This window comes from Petromyzon marinus, chromosome 64 (genome assembly GCF_048934315.1).
Source record: "Petromyzon marinus isolate PM22_M1 ecotype Great Lakes invasive population chromosome 64, UKy_Petmar_22M1.pri1.0, whole genome shotgun sequence".
In the NCBI taxonomy this organism is placed as follows: domain Eukaryota; kingdom Metazoa; phylum Chordata; class Hyperoartia; order Petromyzontiformes; family Petromyzontidae; genus Petromyzon; species Petromyzon marinus.
The window spans coordinates 2043314-2068166 of NC_133730.1; the positions used below are offsets into that span (position 1 = coordinate 2043314).

Sequence of the window (24853 nt, forward strand, 5' to 3'; positions counted from 1 at the left end):
CACTACCAAACACACGATGCTACCGAGGTCATTATCTGTCACCTAAAATTCAAACCATTTTCAGTATAATTCTCAGAGCTGGAGTTTTTGGCCAAATCAACTAAGAAATTACATGACGTATCATGGGGTGTTTTTTTTTTCTTTCTTGTGCAGTCATCAGTGACCATGCTAACACCAGCAACAGAACCTGATTTACTGATTTAATCACAGAGTGGTCAGAAGCCACAGATGCCAAACAATATTTCACCGATGGCCAGCTCTGTGCTGTGATCCCCATGAGCAATCCGGCCACCTCTATCACTTCATAAATACATAGACGTGGGATGCAGCAGAGGCTGAAACGAGTCACATTCAGTGTTCACTTTGTGTCGGAATGACATTGATGTGGAACAGAGAAGCCCAACTGCTGTTATTTTTTTTACACAAAGCGCCGCTGAGGTCATGGATCTGTGGCCGCTATGATAGACAGCGAGGCCCTCGGTCATCGTAGCTTTGGGAAACTCATTTTAACAGTGCTCCGTGTGCCTCAACAGGAAATAACGCACGTATAAATTACAGATCATAAACATGGCTACTGACACAACTGGAAACTGCCATAACACAAGCTGGAACTTTTACAGCCGGGGCGAGGACGTGCAGTGGTGGTGCTGGTGGTGGTTTTGTCACGGCCACACGATGCCTGCACATTAGTCCAGCAACTTGAAGGCAGGAGTTGACGAATCGCTCTGCCTCCTGCCTACAGGAGGCAGTGCAGAAAGTAGGTCGCTGAGCTGCGTGTGCAGAGTTGGTATGTTTTGTTCTACTCATACACGCACGGATATTGTCTCGGAACTGAAGTTAACTTGCAAGTGTCCTCCCGTATGCACTAAGAAAAAAATAGGAGCATCCCGAAAACCCTTCTCTGGGACACACGAGGAACATTCACGGAGTGTGATGCTCCGATTTCAACCAACATGTATACATTCACAGTCCGTGGTGACGGAAACGGGAGTGGTGACGTTTCACGTGGCTGTACTGCCTCATTAAGGTGCAGGCGCAATCGAGGCATTAGCCCTTGGCCCTTCACATCCACATCCCTTGACACACCACGTGTTGTGAAGCTGCTGCTGCTGCTGTTTCTTCTGTTTAACCACGGCGATCAAGCCTCTCTCAACACGAATACAGATTCGTCGGCCAAATTTCCCAATTGAACGGACCACATCAGCGCCACCAGAAGCGGTGGTCCGTCCTTCACGATGTTGACATTTCTCCGCATGTGCAAATAATTTGTCTGGCCAGTGTCGAATGCTGTCCTTTTGGATCCTCCGGACCTCTTCCAACGGGAGATAGTTACCTTGAAGCTCCAGGACCTCACCCAACACAACCACAGGTCAGATGCTCGCTACAAGAATTCCATCGAGTGTGCATGGTTCAAAGCGGGACACAGCGATCGCAATATAGTTTCGAGATGGACGTCATCATCATCATCATCTTCTTCAAACAAAACTGTCGGTTGTGGAGGTTGTTGCGGTTGTAACGAGGCCACGTTCGTTTTGAGCCGTGTCTGTGCGTCTCTCAGTTGTAAATTAATTTACATTATTGAAACCTTATAATTATTTAGCATTTGAATAAGTCAGCCCACGGGCTATGAAGGGCGCACCACTCCTGCTCCGTCACCATGGACTGTCAATGTACAAAACTGGGCGCATCGATGTTCAAAATGTGATTGAAATCGAAGTGTTCCTTGTCGGTGCAATAATACTGCCAACATTCGATGACTCTTGTTTCGTCTGAATAAAACAAGGCCGTGCGCATTATACGTACAGGCGTGGTGAAGGCACGTGACACGCAAAGCATGATGGTTCTGATCCCATACCCTTGCGAAAGGGTAAGACAACCGTCGGACAAAGTCACCTGCTATCATGACACGGATCACGATGAGAATTGTCCGTTCGTAATTGACAAACAGGAACGTGGCAATTGGGAGCCTGCGCTTTCAAACTCAAGATGTTTTACAGCACTGACTTAATTCTCCAACGCGGATACAGAACAACCGAGGCCTGAGCCACAAAGCCACGTAGCCCGTGTGAATACACGTACAGCTAACAATGAGCCGAGATGGCCTATCTTTATTTATAGAATGTCTCGCGCCCTTCTGCAAACTTACATTTTTTTTAGTCCAAAATTGCGTCAGTTTCCTTGGCACTTGCCCAAAGAGCATCAATCAGCATCGCCAGTTAGCATCGCCCGAGCAGCGGAATAATACGGCATGGAATGGAGCCAGATTGAGGATTCAGCATCGTTTCACAACTGCGATCAATCTGACACGGCGCGTTCTAAGATACGAGCGTTTCCACTTTCCCTTAAAGGCCAGGAGGCCCTTATCAGCTCGGGTCGCCGGTCGCTGCTCCTCCTCTAGCCGTGACGCCGTTGTACCCAAGCCCCGCTTACTTGTCGCGACTCAATATGATTGAACTCGCGTTGTCTCTCTCCTAATTTACGGCGACGACGACGTGAACACGCATTGTGCCTGGGCCCTGCGAAGCACCGTGAACAATCAACTCTGGCAAGTGCAATGATGGCTGTTACGCGAGCGAGTGCGTGCGCGCGTGTGGAAGGAGATGCCACCTAACGCCAGGTCCTCGCCGATGCGATTCAGTTGCATGCAACTTTTGGTTGAATCTGGGTTGCGTGCGACTTTTGGTTGCGTGCAACATGCAACTTTTGGTCGCATGCAACCGAAGCTCTAATATTTCGCCAACTCTGCAACCGGTTGCGAGCAGTTGAGCGATCCGGTTTCTCACAGTTACCCGAGAGGGGTTCCACTTCACAGCATCAATCTGCTCATCGATTCGTGGTGACGTATTTCATCGCTTGTTGGACATTCGCGATCTTCGAACAATTGGGTCGTCGTCACAGTTTACTGACACGACTGATGGGTGAGCGGTGGAGCTGGCCGAACGGTGGAGCTACCCGGGCGGTGGAGCTGGCCGGGCGGTGGAGCCGGCCGGGCAGTGGACCCGGCCGGGCGATGGAGCCGGCCGGGTGATGGAGCCGGCCGGGAAGAGGATCGCAGCGCCAAAGCTCTCTTTAGCCACGCCCTTGTTAGCGGAACTCCTCACTCAAACGTGGACAAAGCAGTTCGAGGGGGAGAGTTTAGACGCACGCAACTCCTTCGAGGGACGGACGAGGTCGTTGCTGTGTGGAGCCGGCTATTAGCACAGGCCAGGGAGTGGCCTCTCGCGGCAGGAGGGTGGGGGGAGGGGAGAGATGAGCCCCCGTTTGGGTGGGCCCTGCTCCCCCTCCACGCCAGCCGGATTTCGCACATTCAGCCCGTGGCGTGCTTACAGTGGCCGTGCTGCGCTCCAGCGGCAAAATCAACAAGAGCCTCCCCTCCGTGTTTGTTTTAGCACAGGGGATATACTTCTCCACTGCGAGGAAAAGGGGGGAAAAGCAAAAAAATCGGTGTTAACCTGCTCGTGGGAAGTCAGCAGTAGTTCTGCGAAGGATTTTTTTCCCCCGGTTGTGCCGCGTGCTGTTACCCCACAGTGTCAAGCGAACGTTTCACTTCCGCGTGCAGTGGCAGAGCTCCGGGGAAACTCACAACTTGAGCGGCTCCCTTCTTCCCTCGGTCACAAAGTGCCATCGGCAGATTGTGGGACGTCGTGTACCGAACGATGCACACAGCCCGGAGAAGCGAGCCAGCAGTGAATGGACGGGGCGATCCGTGCATGAGCGCCTCTTGATTAGCACGGTTGGCTACGTGCGGTGCGAAAGAAGTTCAACATGCACACGTCCATTGCTGGTGCTGTGGCACCAAAACGCGTCATGGGTCTGACACAAGAGAGAGCTGGCAGCGTGGTACAAAGTGAAACAAAGGCAGCCCGATCGACAGCCCCCGTTGGCTGTGTTCAGTGACAGCAGGGCGCTGGGCCAGTTAATGCAAATTAATTTCACGGATGATTTCCCCCCCCCGCCGCCCCCCGACACATTCCTCTGTCCGTGCTGATGTTAGCGTTTTAACAAAGTAAGCAGACATCGGCTCTAAGAGACGGTGCCAAATGTGCGGCGATGTTGGCAGCGGCGGTGTGCGACGGACTTAACGCACGCTGGGAACGTGCGAAATTGGAAGCCAGCACCTCGGCCTCAGCTGATCATTGCTGCGTTTCGTCTGCGGCAAATCGGGCATGCATTGAAGGGATCGTGATTGTTTGCACACTTGCGTGCTCAGGAATTTCACTGGCCTCGTACCTGGCCACTCCAAATGACCCCCCGCCACACCCCGCTATTTTATCTGCGGTCGGGGGCTTTTTACTTTGTGCCCCCCCCCCCCGCTCGGTGATTTATCGCCGTCGGCAAAGATTGTCATCGCCAACGTCACCGACGTTCGTTTTGCGACCTTCAATTTCATTTACGCGAGCTAAGGGGCCGATGACAGGTGAACAGGTGGATAGCCACGTGCGTGCCAGGAGATGTGGTGTGTATTGGCCACTCACCTGCTGCCTTGTGACCTCTCTGACCGTGGCTATACTCAAAGAATGTCTCAACAGACAGGCAAAGATGGAAAGTTTAAACCCCTCGTGGAGGGGTTATCCCAAAAACGCTTGCCTCTAAGACGGCGGTTCTTCACCTGGGGTTGCACGCTGCACCCCCTGGGGGTGCGAGATGCCCTTTCTGGGGGTGCGAGACATGGCCAGATTTTTTGATAAGGTAAATAATCGAAAACAAAAGCACGGGCACGTAAGTACAACTTACTTTGTTTCATTAAAGCTACGCATTTATTAACGATTGAGAACCAAAGGCGTGCAAGGCTGCTATCAAGTTTAAGCATAATTGCTCTAGGATGTTCCCCTTCAAGAACCTCGTCCGTGCAAAATTAGTTTGCGTCGAACGAGAACCCATACCCAACAGAGATTCCTTCCCTATAAACATCTGGGAGTTCACCAGCATCGATTGCTTCAAGCAAACCCTGACTCTGCTGATGGGGCAATGCATTTTAAAACTGGTCCAGAGTTTGCTTGTGTTCAACCAATGCTGCTGAAATTATGAACCACCAGCAGGCCGTGTGGCTGATGGGACGTGTAAAATAAAAGTTATATTTGATGTGACGAGCGAGATACGTGAAGGCGGTGTAGTATCGGCTTATTCATTTTGTTATTTAATCAATAGATGGGTGTTCAACGAAAGTGCAAGGGATTGTGGGCGTGATATTGGTGGAACTTATTAACTGCATACGGACATTATTTCAAGCTTTCGTAACTGCAGGAATCCATACTCGTTGGTTCGTTCGATAAAGTCGGTAAAGTCACGTAGGTACGTGACGTAGGTACGTGACGTACACGTAGGTACGTCACGTGACTTCACCGAAAGAACCAAAGAGTATGCATAGAGAAACTAAAATGATTTTAGCTGGAGGGTATGCATGGGGGGAAACCTGGGGTGACTGTCGATGTTCGTTCGGCACAGACTAAGCTGGGCCAGAGCGAATTGTAAGTGTAAGCGGGAGGACGGTGACGCCACTGTTATAGAAAATGCCCCAGATCGCAGAGAGTGCCGCTGCGTCTTTGGGCAAAGTCGCCGATACTTGGCGATGAGTCGTACCACTCAGATTTTCACCGTTTATCCACGCCAACTATTCCCGTTATCCATGCGACCACTGCCAGGTTACATTTATCCCTGCATAAACGAGGCACTGATCGGATGATTTTTGCCGACAAATTAAAGGCGCTTGTATCAACACAATCTCAAGAATGATCATAGTCACCATCGTCATGATCGATGAAGCTAGGGCCCGCAAAACCATACAGATTATCTTACCAAGCCACCACTCAGAGCATTTCGCCGACCTTTCTGAGATTAAATGACGCGTGATACAATTGGAGAACACAATCACAAAAAGTGATCATGTAATCGGATATTATCTCTTTGAAGACACCAAAAATACGGGATTGCTTTACAGTGTTAGGAACCTCGAAAGTCAATCAGTAATCATAACTTTTCCAAAAAAAAAAACCTGAACCCACCTCAGAGTTAAGCCTCGGTGAGGCTTTTCCTGGATAAAGAACAGACTAACAAAGTATACCACAGTGCAGGGTCAGCCTTGCAAATCCATTCCCAGTGCTCGCTACCCCAAAGCCACGAGCTTCAAGCACAGCCATCCCACTGAGACAGCTGGTGACATTCTCCTCGCACGAGGATGTATTGTTTATTGAGTTACGCTTTGACTTATTGCTTGTTGATTTTAAAAATATATATGAACAAACATTTCGGTTCCCAACGATTTAGGATTGCGCTGACGTTTCTGGGAAAGTTGATTGCGTTGGGAAACCGGCTGCATATAGGAGTCTGTGCGGCTTTTATGTTTCCCACCCCCCCTCTGTACAGATTCCAGGGGAGAATCATCTCCTTATTATTTCCCTTGGCCTCAATAAAAGTTGAAATTTGCCGTTTGGGGCGAGTCACGATTTTGCGTATCCAGCCGAAAATGATGCTGTAATGTTGATCAAGGCAAAAGTCACGGGCCAGGCACACTCAACTCAAAACACCGCTATTACGAAAGTGAACAAAAAGCGTCCTTTACTGGTTATGATTATAATGATTTTCACCTGCGGCGTGTCCACTGAAAGTCTCCTGTACTTCCTGCAGTTTATCAATTTCCTGTCGGGGCTGGGTCGGTCTCTAAAGTTCAGGGTAAGCGTGGGCGTTGTGGGGGCGGACAGGAGCAAAGGGATGACGTTTTGCTGGCCTCTGCAAGGCAATTTTAACAATTGGATGCAATTGGGAGTATCTGCTGCAAAGTTCTTAAGTAAACATCATGGGCAGAGCCAAATGGATGGATGTTCATGATCGCCCGACATATTTGAGAGAAGACACAGCACATGAGAGAGAGAGAGAGATGTAAGGCTAAGTAAACGTTTTGGTCTCCACCCCCACCCCAGTTTTATGAATGTATTGTAATTACCACCATCTCGTGAGCGCCCTTGTCCGAGAACGACTGCATTCGATATTTTTGTCTTAAAATTCCCACACAAATAAAATCACAAGTGGCATTCATATTGTCTTTCTTTCTTACTTTACATTACACATGTTCCTAAACACTCTGCCATGAGATTGTTTGTCAGTTAACGTTCAATATGTTTTTAGCTCGGCCACGATTCAAAACAATATCCTGCTCAAATGAGCATTGAAGTGGTGCTCATCCCCAGTTTACAGCCATGAGTCAGTGGTAGAAATTCAACATTCTTATGGCAAGGGCAAGTATATCAAGGGGACAACCACTGTTGACCTCCCCACAAAGTGGTACGAATTTTATTGACCGTGGAAGGAATGATGGGCTGTCAACCCCCAACCGGGATTTGTACTCTCAGCCTTCCGATTGCACAGTCCACCATGTTTGACGACTTTGGTTCAGAGAAAATAACTTAACAAAACATTAAACATCACGAATTCATCCTGCAGTGTTTTAGATTTCTTTGGTCGACGGTTGTTTTTGTGCCGATTTTTTTTGTATCTGTACCTTTGTTAGCGTCGTCGTCGTTGTTGCTGCTGCTTTTATAATTTTGATAGCCCCAGGTCACTCCTGCAAGTGAGGACCCATCCCCTCGTCTCGTGAACTCTCCGCCCGGTTCAACAATAACAAACTGAAAACAGCCACACGCAGGGGTGGAGGTGTAGGCCAACACGGCCGTCGTGGCCGCTTTGCGAGCGACCTGAGCCCTGAAAGCAGCGTGGGCCCTAACACGTCAAAGCCACGTCGTGTACACTTCAGTGCAGTTCGGAAACGGCCACGATTCGTCTGGGGAAGTTACTTTTTTTCAATTTGAGTCTCGGGGCTGAGCCAATTAAGAGCCGGAAACACTGCACGGTGAACATTTAATGGAAGAAGCAGGTATTACGGACTACAGTATTGTACGGTAATTGGTAAATACCAAATTGAGTTTGTGGTGAAGGGCCGTCCATAAATGACGTCACGCGATTTTGGACGATTTTGACCCCCCCCCCCCCCCCAATCGTCACACGGCGTCACGAAAAGTCAGACCCCCGCTCAAATATGACGTCACAAAGCTCTGCCCCTCCCAAAAAAAACATGCTTCAAATCGCTTTACACTATTGTTATTGTAGTGCGTATTTAATGTGGCGCTGCACTCTGATGTTGTAGGAGAAAACATTTATTAGAAAATCTATTTAATTAAGTAGAACGTGTTGTCTATATTGATTTAAAGTTGCGCATTTTGATGTGACGTCACATTTCTCAAACCTCCCCCCCCTCTCCACACATCGTCACAAATGTCTGACCCCCACCCCCCCCCCCCCCCCAGGTGCGTGACGTCATTTATGGACGGCCCCTGATGAATGGAAACATCAAGCGTATTACTGGGTTCTCAGCAAGCGTATTGTTATAAACTTATAATGATTTGCATGCATTGATCATTGCAATTATGATGGCCTCCGCATGCTTCACCACAATGGTCAGTGCTGGTTTTGTAAAGGGGCGCATCAATTACTGCCGCCACTGCTCCAATATGTAAAGTCACTTAAAGGACACGTTTCATTAAAATCACATGTTTGGTTCTTCTGCTCTCAACGAGATGGCCAGGTGGACCAGAGTTCAGATCACTGAGCTGGCACCGCTGAGAATCTTTGGTTGAATCTGGACTTCAGCTGCCAAGGGATTCATTTGGGTTATTAAGTCAAGTGGAGCGAGTTGAGTGTTCCGGGCCAGTCACCAATGTCGGCACAAAAACAATCCCTCTGTTGAATATTGTAGGACGTATTCAACAGTAACTTGGAAGGTTAGGTCGTAACTTCTTAAGCCATCATCTCTTTGCGCATTTTTTTTAACAAAAACAATACCGCTGCTGGATATACGCTTAGATAACTGCTGACCTGTTAACCCAGAGTCTGGTTTTGCAAGAAAGGTAGAGTTGTTGCTGGTCGGTAGAGTGGGTGGGTGGTTGCTGGCCGGTGTAGAGTTGTTGCTGGTCGGTAGAGTGGGTGGGTGGTTGCTGGCCGATAGAGTTGTTGCTGGTCGGTAGAGTGGGTTGGTGGTTGCTGGCCCGTGTAGAGTTGTTGCTGGTCGGTAGAGTGGGTTGGTGGTTGCTGGCCGGTGTAGAGTTGTTGCTGGTCGGTAGAGTGGATGGGTGGTTGCTGGCCGATAGAGTTGTTGCTGGTCGGTAGAGTGGGTTGGTGGTTGCTGGCCCGTGTAGAGTTGTTGCTGGTCGGTAGAGTGGGTTGGTGGTTGCTGGCCGGTGTAGAGTTGTTGCTGGTCGGTAGAGTGGGTGGGTGGTTGCTGGCCGATAGAGTGGTTGCTGGTCGGTAGAGTGGGTGGGTGGTTGATGGCCGGTGTAGAGTTGTAGCTGGTCGGTAGATCGGGTGGGTGGTTGCTGGCCGGTGTAGAGTGGTTGCTGGTCGGTAGAGTGGGTGGGTGGTTGCTGGCCGATAGAGTTGTTGCTGGTCGGTAGAGTGGGTGGGTGGTTGCTGGCCGGTGTAGAGTTTTTGCTGGTCGGTAGAGTGGGTGGGTGGTTGCTGGCCGGTGTAGAGTTGTTGCTGGTCGGTAGAGTGGGTGGGTGGTTGCTGGCTGGGGCTGCTGGGGCGCACATGTGGTAGCACTGAGCGGTGGAGTTGTAAACATCGATAGATTTTTTAGTTTTATTGCCACACAAAGGCACCTCTATTTGGGACGGGAAAAAACGGCGGTACTTTCCCGCACATTTCAGCAATCCCCGCGGATTAAAAGAAAAGTCAAAAATATATAAATAGTGTGTTGCTTTACACTCCTAGTCTTTGTGCGGGTAAATAAAAATCACGTAAACCTTGACCGCGTTAATGCTGTGTGTGTTTGAACGTGAACTCTGAGCGATATTTGTGACGTTACTGTGCTAGATTTGTTTTCTCAGTCATTAAGAATGCGGTTTATTTTCATTGTCAGTGTGTGGGTTTGGCTTGGAGTGAATGCAACCAGAGGTTTATGATGATGATGGTGGTGGTGATGATGTTAATGAACACATACGGATGACTCGGTGTGTACGTTAATATTTACGCGATCTAACCCAAAAAAAACTCTATTATGGATGAAATGATATTCGTCTCGAAAGCCCACGTGTTAAACTCGGTGTGTTTGTGTATGTATGTATGACTTTACCGAAAGAGCTAAGAATATGAATTGCTGCAGTCACGAAAGCTTTAAATCAAAATTTATGTTGAGCTTCATTCGCACCGTACGTAGCCAGCCGTGATAATCGAAGGTGCATCGACTCTAGGGGCAGCACGTTGATGTGAAGGCTAGAGATTAATCTGTACCTATGTGAATGACAGAGTTCAGTCGTTGCCTCGTTCCTGTTCACTCCAAAGCAGGAGCGGTGTTCGCTGCATTAAACGGTGCATCGATCCGTGCCAGTGGGCAGCCCTGATTGATGACATCCCAAACTCACTTCTGAAGCCTTTTTCAACAGAAGTATTAACTTCGATATATTTTTAAAACGCTCTTTAAAAAATGCGCATTTCCCAAAATAGAGAGTCAGGAGCTGGGCGCTGTTATTCGCGAGCAGCGTGGTGAAATTCCTTTCGTGACTGGTTAAAGGGTTTTTTTATAGTTTGCGTAAAAACGTCAAGGTATATGTTGTGTCCATACTCATTGGCTCTTTCGGTAAAGTCACGTAGGTATAAAATAAAATCAATCACGACGTTTCGGGCGCTTGTGTTGCGCCCGAAACGTCGTGATTTATTTTATTTTATACCTACTACGCGACTTTACCGAAAGAACCAATGAGTATGGATTCCTGCAGTCACGAAAGCTTCAAATCAAAATGTTGTTGTGTCCTCAGACGGGCAGATAGAAGTAATACATTCTCCCCGCGTGGGGAACTTATCAACCCCACATTTTAACAACGCAACTGAAATGCGATGTTAACGTTTTAAAAATGCGGCAAACAAAATGGCGAGCGCCATCTAGGGTTTGCAATCGGGTGCTTTATTTTGTTGCCATTTCCAGCGAATGGGCTTCAGTGTGGTTATAATCTTTCTGGGTGCTGCTGTGCTCCGAGGTTTGTGTCAGCGATGCGACAGTGATGACACAACGACATCCTCACTGCTCCGTCTCGCAACAAGCGGCTATTGTGCGCCTAACTGGATAACAGATGTTCCGGCAGCCCGTCCAGTTCTACGCGATGATCTGAGCGAACGTCAATGCAAGTGATTGTTATACATGACATTGCTCGGTGGTTCACGGGTCAGGCTGTCCCTGGTTGTCCCATATAGCCCTTGGAAGGAACAAAAAAAGAAGATGCTGGAATTGTGCTCGGTTGGAGCGCGTGATTCTGAGGACATTCGGAATGTGGTGACCGATCACACACGGCAGAGCCATCCAGAGGCTCAACCCCACCATGCCATGGTGATGCTGTCGGATAATCGGCCAGTGTTTCGGCAGACCGTCCAACAGATTTGCTCCGGTAATTATATCCGAAAGGCGCCTCGCTGAAGTGACGAACAAACCCCTCGATGTGCTCATATCGTGTCCCCTATGTCATTGATGATGGTCATCTTAACAAAAAAATGGTTTCTGTGGTCACAACATTGCAAATTAATTCACTATCGGTGCGCTTTTGTTTCTTCGTAGTCGCCCATGCTTGTATTGACTTATAGCTCTGTCAATCCACTGCTGGATGAAGATCTCCCCTTGCCGTGCCAGTCATCGATATTGTTTAGCCATACTTTGCCGTGCTGGGCAGTGCGGTTACGCGAGACGGTACCCAAGAACTGGTTCAGATATCGCTCGCCTCTCCTGTTAGCCATGGCTGGGAATCGAACCGGGGCTTGCACAAGTTCATAGCACAGTCCCATCTGACCGATTGCCGTACCCCCTGAGCTGAAAATGTAGTCACTACACCACTGATAATGTAGTTACTACAGCACTGATAATGTAGTCACTACACCACTGATAATGTAGTTACTACAGCACTGATATTGTAGTTACTACACCACTGATAATGTAGTTACTACAGCACTGATAATGTAGTTACTACAGAACTGATAATGTAGTTACTACGCCACTGATAATGTAGTTAGTACACCACTGATAATGTAGTCACTACACCACTGATAATGTAGTTACTACGCCACTGATAATGTAGTTAGTACACCACTGATAATGTAGTTACTACACCACTGATAATGTAGTTACTACAGAACTGATAATGTAGTTACTACAGAACTGATAATGTAGTTACTACGCCACTGATAATGTAGTTAGTACCCCACTGATAATGTAGTCACTACACCACTGATAATGTAGTTTACTACACCACTTATAATGTAGTCACTACACCACTGATAATGTAGTAACTACACCACTGATAATGTAGTTACTACACCACTGATAATGTAGTTTACTACACCACTGATAATGTAGTCACTACACCACTGATAATGTAGTTACAACAGCACTGATAATGTAGTTAGTACACCACTGATAATGTAGTCACTACACCACTGATAATGTAGTTACTACGCCACTGATAATGTAATCACTACACCACTGATAATGTAGTCACTACACCACTGATAATGTAGTTACTACGCCACTGATAATGTAGTTAGTACACCACTGATAATGTAGTCACTACACCACTGATAATGTAGTTACAACAGCACTGATAATGTAGTTAGTACACCACTGATAATGTAGTTTACTACACCACTGATAATGTAGTTACTACACCACTGATAATGTAGTCACTACACCACTGATAATGTAGTCACTACACCACTGATAATGTAGTTACTACACCACTGATAATGTAGTTACTACACCACTGATAATGTAGTCACTACACCACTGATAATGTAGTTACTACGCCACTGATAATGTAGTTAGTACACGACTGATAATGTAGTCACTACACCACTGATAATGTAGTTACTACACCACTGATAATGTAGTTACTACGCCACTGATAATGTAGTCACTACGCCACTGATAATGTAGTCACTACACCACTTATAATGTAGTCAGTCACTACGCCACTGATAATGTAGTTACTACACCACTGATAATGTAGTTTACTACACCACTGATAATGTAGTTACTACGCCACTGATAATGTAGTCACTACACCACTGATAATGTAGTCACTACACCACTGATAATGTAGTCACTACGCCACTGTTAATGTAGTTACTACACCACTGATAATGTAGTTTATTACACCACTGATAATGTAGTTACTATGCCACTGATAATGTAGTTACTACGCCACTGATAATGTAGTCACTACACCACTGATAATGTAGTTACTATGCCACTGATAATGTAGTTACTACGCCACTGATAATGTAGTCACTACACCACTGATAATGTAGTTACTACACCAATAATAATGTAGTCACTACACCACTGATAATGTAGTTACTACACCACTGATAATGTAGTTACTACACCAATAATGTAGTCACTACACCACTGATAATGTAGTCACTACACCACTGATAATGTAGTTACTACACCAATAATAATGTAGTCACTACACCACTTATAATGTAGTTACTACACCACTGTTAATGTGGTCACTACGCCACTGATAATGTAGTTACTACACCACTGATAATGTAGTTACTACACCACTGATAATGTAGTCACTACACCACTGATAATGTAGTTACTACACCACTGTTAATGTGGTCACTACGCCACTGATAATGTAGTTACTACACCACTGATAATGTAGTTACTACACCACTGATAATGTAGTTACTACACCACTGTTAATGTGGTCACTACGCCACTGATAATGTAGTTACTACACCACTGATAATGTAGTTACTACACCACTGATAATGTAGTTACTACACCACTGTTAATGTGGTCACTACGCCACTGATAATGTAGTTACTACACCAATAATAATGTAGTTACTACGCCACTGATAATGTAGTTACTACACCACTGATAATGTAGTCACTACACCACTGATAATGTAGTTACTACACCACTGATAATGTAGTTACTACAGCACTGATAATGTAGTTACTACAGAACTGATAATGTAGTTACTACACCACTGATAATGTAGTTACTACACCACTGATAATGTAGTTACTACACCACTGATAATGTAGTCACTACACCACTGATAATGTAGTTACTACACCACTGATAATGTAGTTACTACACCACTGATAATGTAGTCACTACGCCACTGATTGCTGGGATTTCTTTCCTGTCTTCGGCAAGATGGAGACCTCACTCGTCATATGAAATCACATTTTTGTTGCGGATAATTTCTTGAACATGGGATTTTAACTGACACTGGCACCCACTTTGCCGAATCCTGGAATGGTGATATTCATTACACCGTAAGAATGCTGTCTGTTAGTGGCTCTGAGAATGTTTAAGTTGGCGTTTCTTGATAGGTGAGTTGAGATGACGCAGGCAGGTTTTGCATTGTGTCTGTGAGGCTCAGCAGTGCCTAACGAACATCTAAAAGCTGATAGATGTCGCAATATATACCTTATAACGTTTGTTAAAAAAAAACATGACAAGACAATTTGCCAAGTATTGCACGGAGTAAACTGATGCAAGACCCTTCTTACCAAATACGTTTTTTTACGGCTAAGAACCCCCAAAAACGCGCATAATGACACAACATCGCCAACAACAACAATAATTGTTGTTGTTGTAAACGCTGAGTCTGCGTGACTCCATGGTAGGCCACTGAGAGAGGCGAGGCCCCCTCCTGGCGGTGGCGGGATTTGGCCTCGCCCTGGACTCTTTTGACCCTGACTACCAAACTAATGTTAAAGTTGTCTTCAACAACAACAACAACAAAGTGGCGGTGACGTCAGCACGGCGCTTTGTGCCAGGCTAGGTGCACGTTCTCCAGCACACACACACGCGCGCGGGGAGTGCGAGCGCCGCAGTCCAACACGGCGCGAATTCCCCCGCGCCACGAGGAGACGAGAGGGGCGACGCTTGGAGCGGTGTACCAATGGGCGGAGAGTCATCGAATTCCGCGGAGGAGAGAAGGGGAGAGAAAAGAAAACCCGCCCGCAAATGTGGACGTCTTTTTTTTATTTTTACCGCCGCCGATTGCCGCCAACGAAACTTACGCCTCCTGCCCCTCGCTCACGCGCGCCTCGGCAACGATTCGACGTTTCCGCCACAGCGCCTCGAGTTTCAACTTTGGGTTTCTTGAGTTTTTTCTGCTCAGTTTATTGGGGAGTTTTTTGTTTGTTTCCTGCTTTCATGGGATTCTCTCTCTTTCGTGGTGTTTATTTTCTCAGTCTCTGGAGGTCCTCCCCTCCCCCCCCCCGAATGTTTTATTTTCAGTTGGGTGTCTCGCTGATTTTAAACTCTTGTGCATGTCGTTTTTGGGGGGATTGCAACCGATTACAAATCGATGTCGAGGTTTTTGATATCCCCAGGAGCAGCCGCGTGCGTTTGTTTCACATCGCCGTCGAACGATCCCATTGGGGCGGTCGGTTCACGGTCCGAGATGTCGCGACCAAAGACAAAGATCCCCCCGTGTAGCCTCAACAGACTGTAGGGGCAAGTGCTGCTGGCGAGCACCTAAGAAGCCCGGCACTGTGGCACACGAGAGGGTGGGGTGGCCAGCATCACGCCCGGCCGCCTTTGTCTCCCCAGTGGCGATGTTTACACACCGCCACCAGGTACTCATTTGAGGGCGAGTCGACCTAGGGGAGGCCCCGGGACCGGTTCGTCACTGGTTTGTTGGTGACCGTGAGCGGGAATCAAACTCGGGTCTCGGGGTTCGTAGCGCAGCGTAGCGCTGACCGCTACACTTATCGCAACCACCACCGCAGGTCACAGACACGAACTCTCGTTGATTTCCCGTTCACGGAGAAAGTGTCCCGCATCTTCCACGGGAGTGTCACTGGAATCCGATTCAAGGAGGACCAGACCTTCCTCGGTAGCTCAGGTCCCGCTTGGAGGATTGCTGGGGTCGCGGAAATCTGCGACAGGTTTGTGTTTGCCCCAGGGCTCCCCTCCAACCGTGATTCGGTGGGCTTTTGGTATTTAAAATGCGTTTCACTTGGCTTATTTCACACACGTTGGCCGTATAAACGCGATGCGTAACTCCCACCGCCAGCTCGTGGCCACCGACAGAGAGAAGGGCGTAGGAAGCGCCCGCGGGAATTTGGAGGCACTTTGACAAACTTGTTTTACAATAATAATGTTGTCTCAGGGGCTTATCAAACTAAAACTCTCCGTGCTCTCTTCCCGACCGAGTCCGTGTTTGTGCTGGACCCCGCCCCAAGGCTCTGCCTAGAATGCCGCGCTCCACAACGAAGGCGAGAATATTCATAATACTCCCAGTGCCGTCATATTGGAGGCAGATGTCTCTCCGCCATATCGTGCCCATCGGTGATTCGAGTCTTTTGGAGGGGATGCGTTGTTGTTGTTGTTGGTTTTATAGTCTGCCGTGCGGAAGCCACATTCCCTCCGACGCACGCTTTCCTTTTTTGTAGGATTTGCTTCTAAAGTTCGGACATCGGTGGAGAAAATTTGCCGAAGCCGCCCGTGGCTAACAAAACACATTTGGAGATGCGTTCATTCATACGGCAGGGGTACCGGGGCACCCAAAGTTGGAAAACATTGACATTTCTTCGATGTGTGTTTGCGTTTGTGTCACGTTTTGTTCGGCGCTGCGTAACGGTGTTTCAACTCCGCGTGCTGAGAGCTTCAGGAACTGAACCAGGACTCTTGCAGCAAACCCGAGGACAAGATCTCAGCATGCGGAGCGTAATGTCAAATGTTATCCCCGAATAACACAACAAGACACAAGCTTGTAAATTGGAATTGGATTGTTTGTCTCATCTTTGACGCGTTGCCAATTCCTGTACCACTTTTAGTTCTTGAGTTATTCCCGCAATTATAAACATCTGTTACTAAACCAACACGTGATTTGATGATATTGCGGTGATTCCTGCCTCATGTTGTTAACACTGATGGAATTTGTTTTGGTGTGCCACCGTGTGTTTGTGTGTGTCATGCAGGGGCAGCCCGGCATGCTGGGCCCTCAGGGACCGAAGGGATTCCTTGGCACGCCGGGGCCCGAGGGAATTCCTGGGCCCAAGGGCCTCAAAGGGGACACGGGGTCGCCCGGCCTGACAGAAGGGGACGGAGACCCCGTGAGTCAAGTCGGAGCGATTTATTGCCAAAGCTATTTCTTGCTCAGTGAGCATTGAAGGGGTATTCGCCTCCCGTTAACAACCCCGAGCCAACGGTAGAGACTCCACATTTCTATCGCAGGGACGAGTCGATCCATCGGACAATCACTGCTGACTCACTCACAAAGTGGTACTTGTTTGAATGATTCTGGAGAATAATTAATAACCCCCAACTCGGATTTGAACTCACAACTTTACAATTTCGAACCGCTCAATCTACAACTACATCACCTGGCTATACCCCTAAGGCCCCTTCCGTCCGTCTGACCCTGCAACACATCCCTGTGCTGTGTGTGTCTGTGTGTCTGTGTGATTTGCAGGGCCCTATTGGAGTACCTGGGTTTCCTGGAATTCACGGGACCCCTGTAAGAGCCGTCGCATCACCAGCACCTTCATCTGCACACTGCACACAGTGCCGTGCACACATACACGTATACAGGGACTCCTCTATTTATGAACATTCGATTTACGAACTTTCAGAGGTACGCACAAACTTGTCCGGATGTCCAGTTGCCTATCCGGACCGAGAGCCGTAAGTTCAACCGCCGCGCACTAGACGGTGGTGCTGCAATCTACATCTGCAGAACGTGAAGTACCAGTGGCATCTCCATCTACAGGAGATTATACAACTTTTAAAGCCATTCCCCCATTGTTTAGTCTACATGCCGTACATCATGTTTGGAATTGACAGGAGTAAAGTTGGACTTACGAACAAATCGAACAACGATTTGTTCGTAAGTCCAGATGTCTGGAACCTAACTCGTTCGTAAATAGAAGAGTCCCTGTTTGTAGCTTCATCCCACCGTTCCACTGCAGGCTTGAGACTTTGTCAACTTCACGTTTGGATAACTTGTCTCCATAATATGAATCAGATCCGATCTTTATATTTGCTCCCGCAATCATTTAATCATCTTTCTTTCAATGGGAGGTCACTCCTTCTCTACTGTTGTTCTTACAGTCTGGAACTCTTTCCCCACACGCCTGCTTTGACTGTTCACTAATTGTGAGAGGGCGGTGCTCAAGGTGCTGGTATCAACGGTGGGGCTTGCGCTGTGGAGCGGTGTGAGCGGAGTGACTGTTGCGTGTGTGTTGCACCATGTGCGGTGAGTTAGCATATGCCCTTGTGCATGTTGTAAGTGGGGTGTGTTGTACGCATCTGCGCTGATTGTGTTGTGCGCGGTGTGCGCATGGATGCTGTGCATTGTATGCATGAAGGGTTTAGCGTATGGTGTGCATGGTGTGTGTGTGTGCTGTGTGTAGTGTTTGCTGTGTGTGCCCACATCTGTTGGAGGAGGCCACAACGAGAGCGGCCCGGTTACAGGAGTGGCCCCTTAACGCGGCCGCCCGTTCTGCGTGTGCAGGGTCACCCGGGGCAGCCGGGCTCACGGGGCTACCCAGGGGCCGACGGCTGTAACGGCACGCGAGGGGACTCGGGCCTCCCAGGCCAGGGTGGCTCACATGGAACACCCGGCCAAGCGGCAAGTCCACACCCCCCACCACCCCCTCACGTGTCTTTTCAATTTGTTCCACCACCCCAAATTGTTGTTGCACTCCGGTCTTGCTACTCAAGTCAATTCAAGGTGGCGAAGGAATGTCATCCTGCCGGAAGATAAATGCCACCGTCGCTGGGAAATGAGCCCAGAAAGATAAAAAATATATATTTTACCAGGTAAGGCCCACTGAGCAATGTAGCTCTTTTTCAGAAGCGACTTGGCCACAAATGATAGCTCAACAAACTGGCTCTAAACGCACGTTGATTTTAATTGTGGAGGGAAAAAGCGGAGGAAGTGGAGAAAAATCCATGCGACAATGGGAAGAGAGACACGCAAACTCCAAATATACAGGCATCAGAGTTGGGATCAAACCCATGCCCTCCTATATACCAGGTGAGGTAGTTAACATCTCGCCACCGCAGCGACCCCACGTGTAATGAAACTCTTTTTGTCCGTAGCTCAGTCCATCTGCCGTGTCATGGAGGCAGTGTTGTTGCCGAGTGGTAGCGCGTTTGCTGCTTCTCGCAAGAGATTCGTGGTTCAATCCCCCTGGCCCCATCGTAAATACGCACTGACTGCCTTACAGTGGACGTCGGAGATCCCGTGACGTTCTAAAAAGAGTTGGGCCATGCGTGCCGGCAATCTGGCAATTTAGCAAAAAAATTATCAGCAAATTGACTCAACTGGTAGAACACAGCCGTCATCGTCCCTACTGTGAAACTACTGCGGACTATATAAACGTCGTGTGAGACGTAGCGCCTACGTCAGAGCCTTGCGCAATGAGAATGCCATTCTCATTATTATCAACACCCCCCAATAAATGTCAACATTTAGTTTTTTTTCATTTGAGTAAAATTTTCAGAACTTCCAGGGCTAATATGACACTAGCTCTAACCTCTAATACGTATGCTAGCTTTCTACCTGCAACACTGAATCGTAACCCCTATTGCTCATTCGAAGTGAATTTATATGTATTTTCTGTAGCCTTAAAAACTCTAAACTCCATCGAACGATTTTCTTTTTAAAATATCCTCAGTTTAGATTGTATGTATGTTGAACTTCTTTCGCACCGTGCGTAGCCAACCGTGCTAATCGGAAGTGCGGGGGAAGGAATACAAACTAAAGACAAAAAGCAGTTTTAAAAAAATAGTTTTAAATCTGGATGATTTAAAAGTGCATTTCTCCCAGTGGCTTCCTCATATCAGAAGGAAGAGCTTTCCAGACGGCCGCAGAAGTGCACCTGAAAGTGCGCGATGCGGTAACCATTTTTGTTCAATGGCCAGCAAAAAGGCGCTGCAGCGAGGATGTATCGTGGCCCATATTGTATTACTTGGAATTGTCGTCATGTTGACTTGATATGCTAGGTTATTTCAAGTAACTAATGCTGTTCTGCCATCCTGTAGGGAATTGTGGGACCTAAAGGCCAGAAGGGAGACCCAGCAACCCCTCCTCCTTCGCTCAAGGGCATGAAGGTGAGTCTTGGCTTGGGCATAGGCAGAGTCACCATCTAGTCAGTGGAGTTACTGTCTAGTCAGTGGAGTTACTGTCTAGTCAGTGGAGTTACTGTCTAGTCAGTAGAGTTACTGTCTAGTCAGTAGAGTCACCCTCTAGTCAGTGGAATTACTGTCTAGTCAGTGGAGTCACTGTCTAATCAGTAGAGTTACTGACTAGTCAGTAGAGTCACTGTCTAGTCAGTAGAGTCACTATCTAGTCAGGAAAGACGTGATTTAAGCGATGCAGAGACTGCCAAGGAGGGCGTTGTGAGCAAGGTGACGGGGAGGAGGGCTTCAGTGCAGGCGTGGATGCCAGTGGAGTCACTGTCTAGTCAGTAGAGTTACTGTCTAGTCAGTAGAGTCACTGTCTAGTCAGTGGAGTCACTGTCTAGTCAGTGGAGTCACTGTCTAGTCAGTGGAGTCACTGTCTAGTCAGTGGAGTCACTGTTTAGTCAGTGGAGTCACTGTCTAGTCAGTGGAGTCACTGTCTAGTCAGTGGAGTCACTGTCTAGTCAGTAGAGTCACTGTCTAGTCAGTAGAGTCACAGTCTAGTCAGTAGAGTCACTGTCTAGTCAGTGGAGTCACTGTCTAGTCATTGGAGTCACTGTCTAGTCAGTGGAGTCACTGTCTAGTCAGTGGAGTTACTGTCTAGTCACTGGAGTCACTGTCTAGTCAGTGGAGTCACTGTTTAGTCAGTAGAGTCACTGTCTAGTCAGTGGAGTCACTGTCTAGTCAGTGGAGTCACTGTCTAGTCAGTGGAGTCACTGTCTAGTCAGTGGAGTCACTGTCTAGTCATTGGAGTCACTGTCTAGTCAGTGGAGTCACTGTCTAGTCAGTGGAGTCACTGTCTAGTCAGTGGAGTTACTGTCTAGTCAGTGGAGTCACTGTCTAGTCAGTGGAGTCACTGTTTAGTCAGTAGAGTCACTGTCTAGTCAGTGGAGTCACTGTCTAGTCAGTAGAGTCACTGTCTAGTCAGTGGAGTCACTGTCTAGTCAGTGGAGTCACTGTCTAGTCAGTGGAGTCACTGTCTAGTCAATGGAGTCACTGTTTATTCAGTGGAGTCACTGTCTAGTCAGTAGAGTCACTGTCTATTCAGTAGAGTCACTGTCTAGTCAGTAGAGTCACTGTCTAGTCAGTGGAGTCACTGTCTAGTCAGTGGAGTCACTGTCTAGTCAGTGGAGTCACTGTCTAGTCAGTGGAGTCACTGTCTAGTCAGTGGAGTCACTGTCTAGTCAGTGGAGTTACTGTCTAGTCAGTGGAGTTACTGTCTAGTCATTGGAGTCACTGTCTAGTCATTGGAGTCACTGTCTAGTCAGTGGAGTCACTGTCTAGTCAGTGGAGTCACTGTCTAGTCAGTAGAGTCACAGTCTAGTCAGTAGAGTCACTGTCTATTCAGTAGAGTCACTGTCTAGTCAGTGGAGTCACTGTCTAGTCATTGGAGTCACTGTCTAGTCAGTGGAGTCACTGTCTAGTCAGTGGAGTCACTGTCTAGTCAGTGGAGTTACTGTCTAGTCAGTGGAGTCACTGTCTAGTCAGTGGAGTCACTGTTTAGTCAGTAGAGTCACTGTCTAGTCAGTGGAGTCACTGTATAGTCAGTAGAGTCACTGTCTAGTCAGTGGAGTCACTGTCTAGTCAGTGGAGTCACTGTCTAGTCAGTAGAGTCACTGTCTAGTCAGTAGTGTCACTGTCTATTCAGTAGAGTCACTGTCTAGTCAGTGGAGTCACTGTCTAGTCAGTGGAGTCACTGTCTAGTCAGTGGAGTCACTGTCTAGTCAGTGGAGTCACTGTCTAGTCAGTGGAGTCACTGTCTAGTCAGTGGAGTCACTGTCTAGTCAGTGGAGTCACTGTCTAGAAGACATTGGAAGGGGAGATGGAGTCAGCCATATGTGGGATGGAGGAGAAAAGCCGAAAGCCTGGACCTGTGCAGTTATGTCACGTGTGTAACGCGTGTCACGTGTGTAACGTGTGTCACCTGTGTAACGTGTGGCACGCGTGTAACGCGTTACCTGTGTAACGCGTGTCACGTGTGTAACGCGTGTCACGTGTGTAACATGCGGTGCCCGTGTAACACGTGGTACCTGTGTAACGCGTGGGACCTGTGTAACGTGTGTCACGTGTGTAACGTGTGTAACGTGCGGTGCCTGTGTAACACGTGGTACCTGTGTAACGCGTGGGACCTGTGTAACGTGTGTCACGTGTGTAACGTGTGTAACGTGCGGTGCCTGTGTAACACGTGGTACCTGTGTAACGCGTGGGACCTGTGTAACGTGTGTCACGTGTGTAACGTGTGTAACGTGCGGTGCCTGTGTAACGCGTGGGACCTGTGTAACGTGTGTCACGTGTGTAACGCCACGTCTCTGTGTGCAGGGCATACGTGGGAAGCAAGGTTCGAACGGCCTCCCGGTGAGCACCACAACCCCTACGTGCAGACCAATCTGTGCCAGACTCTCATCACCACCAACATTCCGATAACAGCCATAATGCATTAATTAGTTCATACATTAATGGCTGTATGCCATGCATTGATAGTGAAGCTTTCCCACCTGATGACGGACGCTTGTGTTGCGGCCCGAAACGTCGTGATTTATTTCATTTTATACCCACGTGACTTTACCGAAAGAACCAAAGAGTACGGATTCCTGCAGTCACGAAAGCTTCAAATCAAGAGTGAAGCCTTGAGCAAGTTGTGGAAATTCCACATCCATATGGCGGAGACATTTTCCCATTTGTGTAATCTTCCCACGAATTACAGCAAGGCCATGATGGGCTAAGGATTTTATACACGTGACCTTTCCTCACCCCTAGGAATTGACGCCGATCTAACTGGTGAATTTGATTGTGAGAATCGTTCCGAATCTTACTGGCGAGTGAGCTGAAACAATAACAGTAACATTTGGCACGTTAAAAGCTTGTACACCACGTGACAATTTAAATCCATTTAGCCATGTCGGGTGGTGGTGGTGGTGTTGTTGGGTCTTACGACGCAAATTCGGCTAGACCGTGAAATGGCCTAACTCAAAAGTTAATTTAAAAAAAAAAACATCACCACCCTTCCTTATTGTGAATCGAGTAGCCTGTTGCATTGCCACGCGCTGAATTTTGATGAGTTCCTGACCGGGAGTTGAAACTGGCAGTTCTCCGTTGGTGACTTTATTGCATCATGTGGATGTACGTATGTATGTTGAACTTCTTTCCCACCGTACGTAGCCAACCGTGCTAATCAGAGTAGAAGGTTGACGACGATGATGATGATGGTGGTGGTGGATATTTCATGTGCGTGTGCATCCATTTTGCCATTCCACTGCTGAATCGAGCCTGGTGTACCAGGACTTCCCCCACACCATGCGGGTCATCCAAGTGGCCGTGTTATCATTTGCTTTGTTTTATTCTTGCAGGGATCATCCATTCCGGGTTTTCCAGGTCAGATAGGACCGAGGGGCCCTCCTGGATATCCCGTGAGTATCTAGCGGGCTGCCTTGCTAAATGCCACCGCAAACTCACCTTCACGGAGCCCCATCAGGCATTGGCTCGCGGAGCAGCGGCTTTCACATTTAACGTACATTAACTACGGGTCGACGCACGAACAGACGCCTGTGAATTGTGAATGGCGCTCGGGTGCAATAGCTGAACCTCAGAGTGGCCTCTCGGGTTTCCGTTTGCCGCCCGTTGACTTTGGTTCCCCCGTGTTCCCCGAACGCGCAGGGCACGCCAGGGCCACCGGGGCTTCCGGGCGAGAAGGTACAGCACCAGACACGACGCGCGACCACCCCTCCCCACCACCGCCAGTACCGGCTGCCCTCCCCCAACATTGTTTCTTGTGACCAGCCACGGTGGCATAAAAGTAACGGCACGCCGTTTTTTTTCTACCCCCCACCCCCACCCACCCCCACGCGCAAATTCTTCCAGGGGAACCGTGGCGTTGAGCTGCGCGGCATGACGGGAGAGAAGGTAAGGAGAGGGCGAAGGCACGGCGCCACCGCCAGCCGAGAGAGAGAGAGGGGCTCCGCGTACGACGTTCAATTGTGCCGTGGCGTTAGTGGGTTGCATACGAAGCGTTACCGCTTTGTCGCAGGCAGACAAGGCGCATCGAGAAACTTGCCAGGGGGGTGGGCGCACGGCGCTGGTCCCGAAAATTCAAGATTTTTTCAATCGCGCCCAACATTAGTAATGGTAAATCATGGTGTGTGTGTGTGTGTTTTTTTTTATCTGGTGAATGTCAATAAGATACTTAATTCTCCGGATCTCAATGGGGTAGCCATCACCACCCATCACCTCCCTCCCCCAACCCGGATCCGCCACTCTTCACAGAGTTGTCATCATGTTGCAGCTCGCACTATTCGATTTATATTTACCTCGTTTGCCTTCGGCACCCCTCGCTTCACAACAAAGGACGCATCTGCTCGCCGCTCTTCTTAGCGTGCATTTGCCGCAAGGGCCACCGCCAGGCTTGGATCACGCGACACCTCGGCTGTCCGGCATCGACATCTGGAAAAGACGGTGAACGTGCTGGGCACAAGGGGCCATTCCCAATTTTCCTCGGGGACCAGGGGTTCGGCAAAACCAAAATAACAAGAGGAGACATTTTTTTTCGAATTCGGTATAAACCCCCCAAAAAAAACAACCAATATTTCAAGTGCCTCCAATGCACGTGAATAACAGCGATGAAGCGGTCCTTGAAAGAGGCCGTGCCTGTGGCTCCGGAGC

General features: G+C 48.3%; 1 protein-coding gene across 1 annotated transcript in view; it reads left to right on the forward strand.

Annotated features, from left to right (window-relative positions):
* LOC116956298 (uncharacterized) overlaps positions 1-24853 on the forward strand; it is a 170081-nt gene that overhangs the window by 86368 nt on the left and 58860 nt on the right. Inside the window, exons 4-11 of the mRNA XM_076054022.1 lie at positions 16990-17124; positions 17484-17528; positions 18525-18641; positions 20060-20128; positions 22517-22552; positions 23545-23604; positions 23852-23887; positions 24056-24097. Of these exons, the coding sequence (XP_075910137.1) occupies positions 16990-17124; positions 17484-17528; positions 18525-18641; positions 20060-20128; positions 22517-22552; positions 23545-23604; positions 23852-23887; positions 24056-24097 (540 nt within the window). The remainder of the gene's footprint in view (positions 1-16989; positions 17125-17483; positions 17529-18524; positions 18642-20059; positions 20129-22516; positions 22553-23544; positions 23605-23851; positions 23888-24055; positions 24098-24853) is intronic.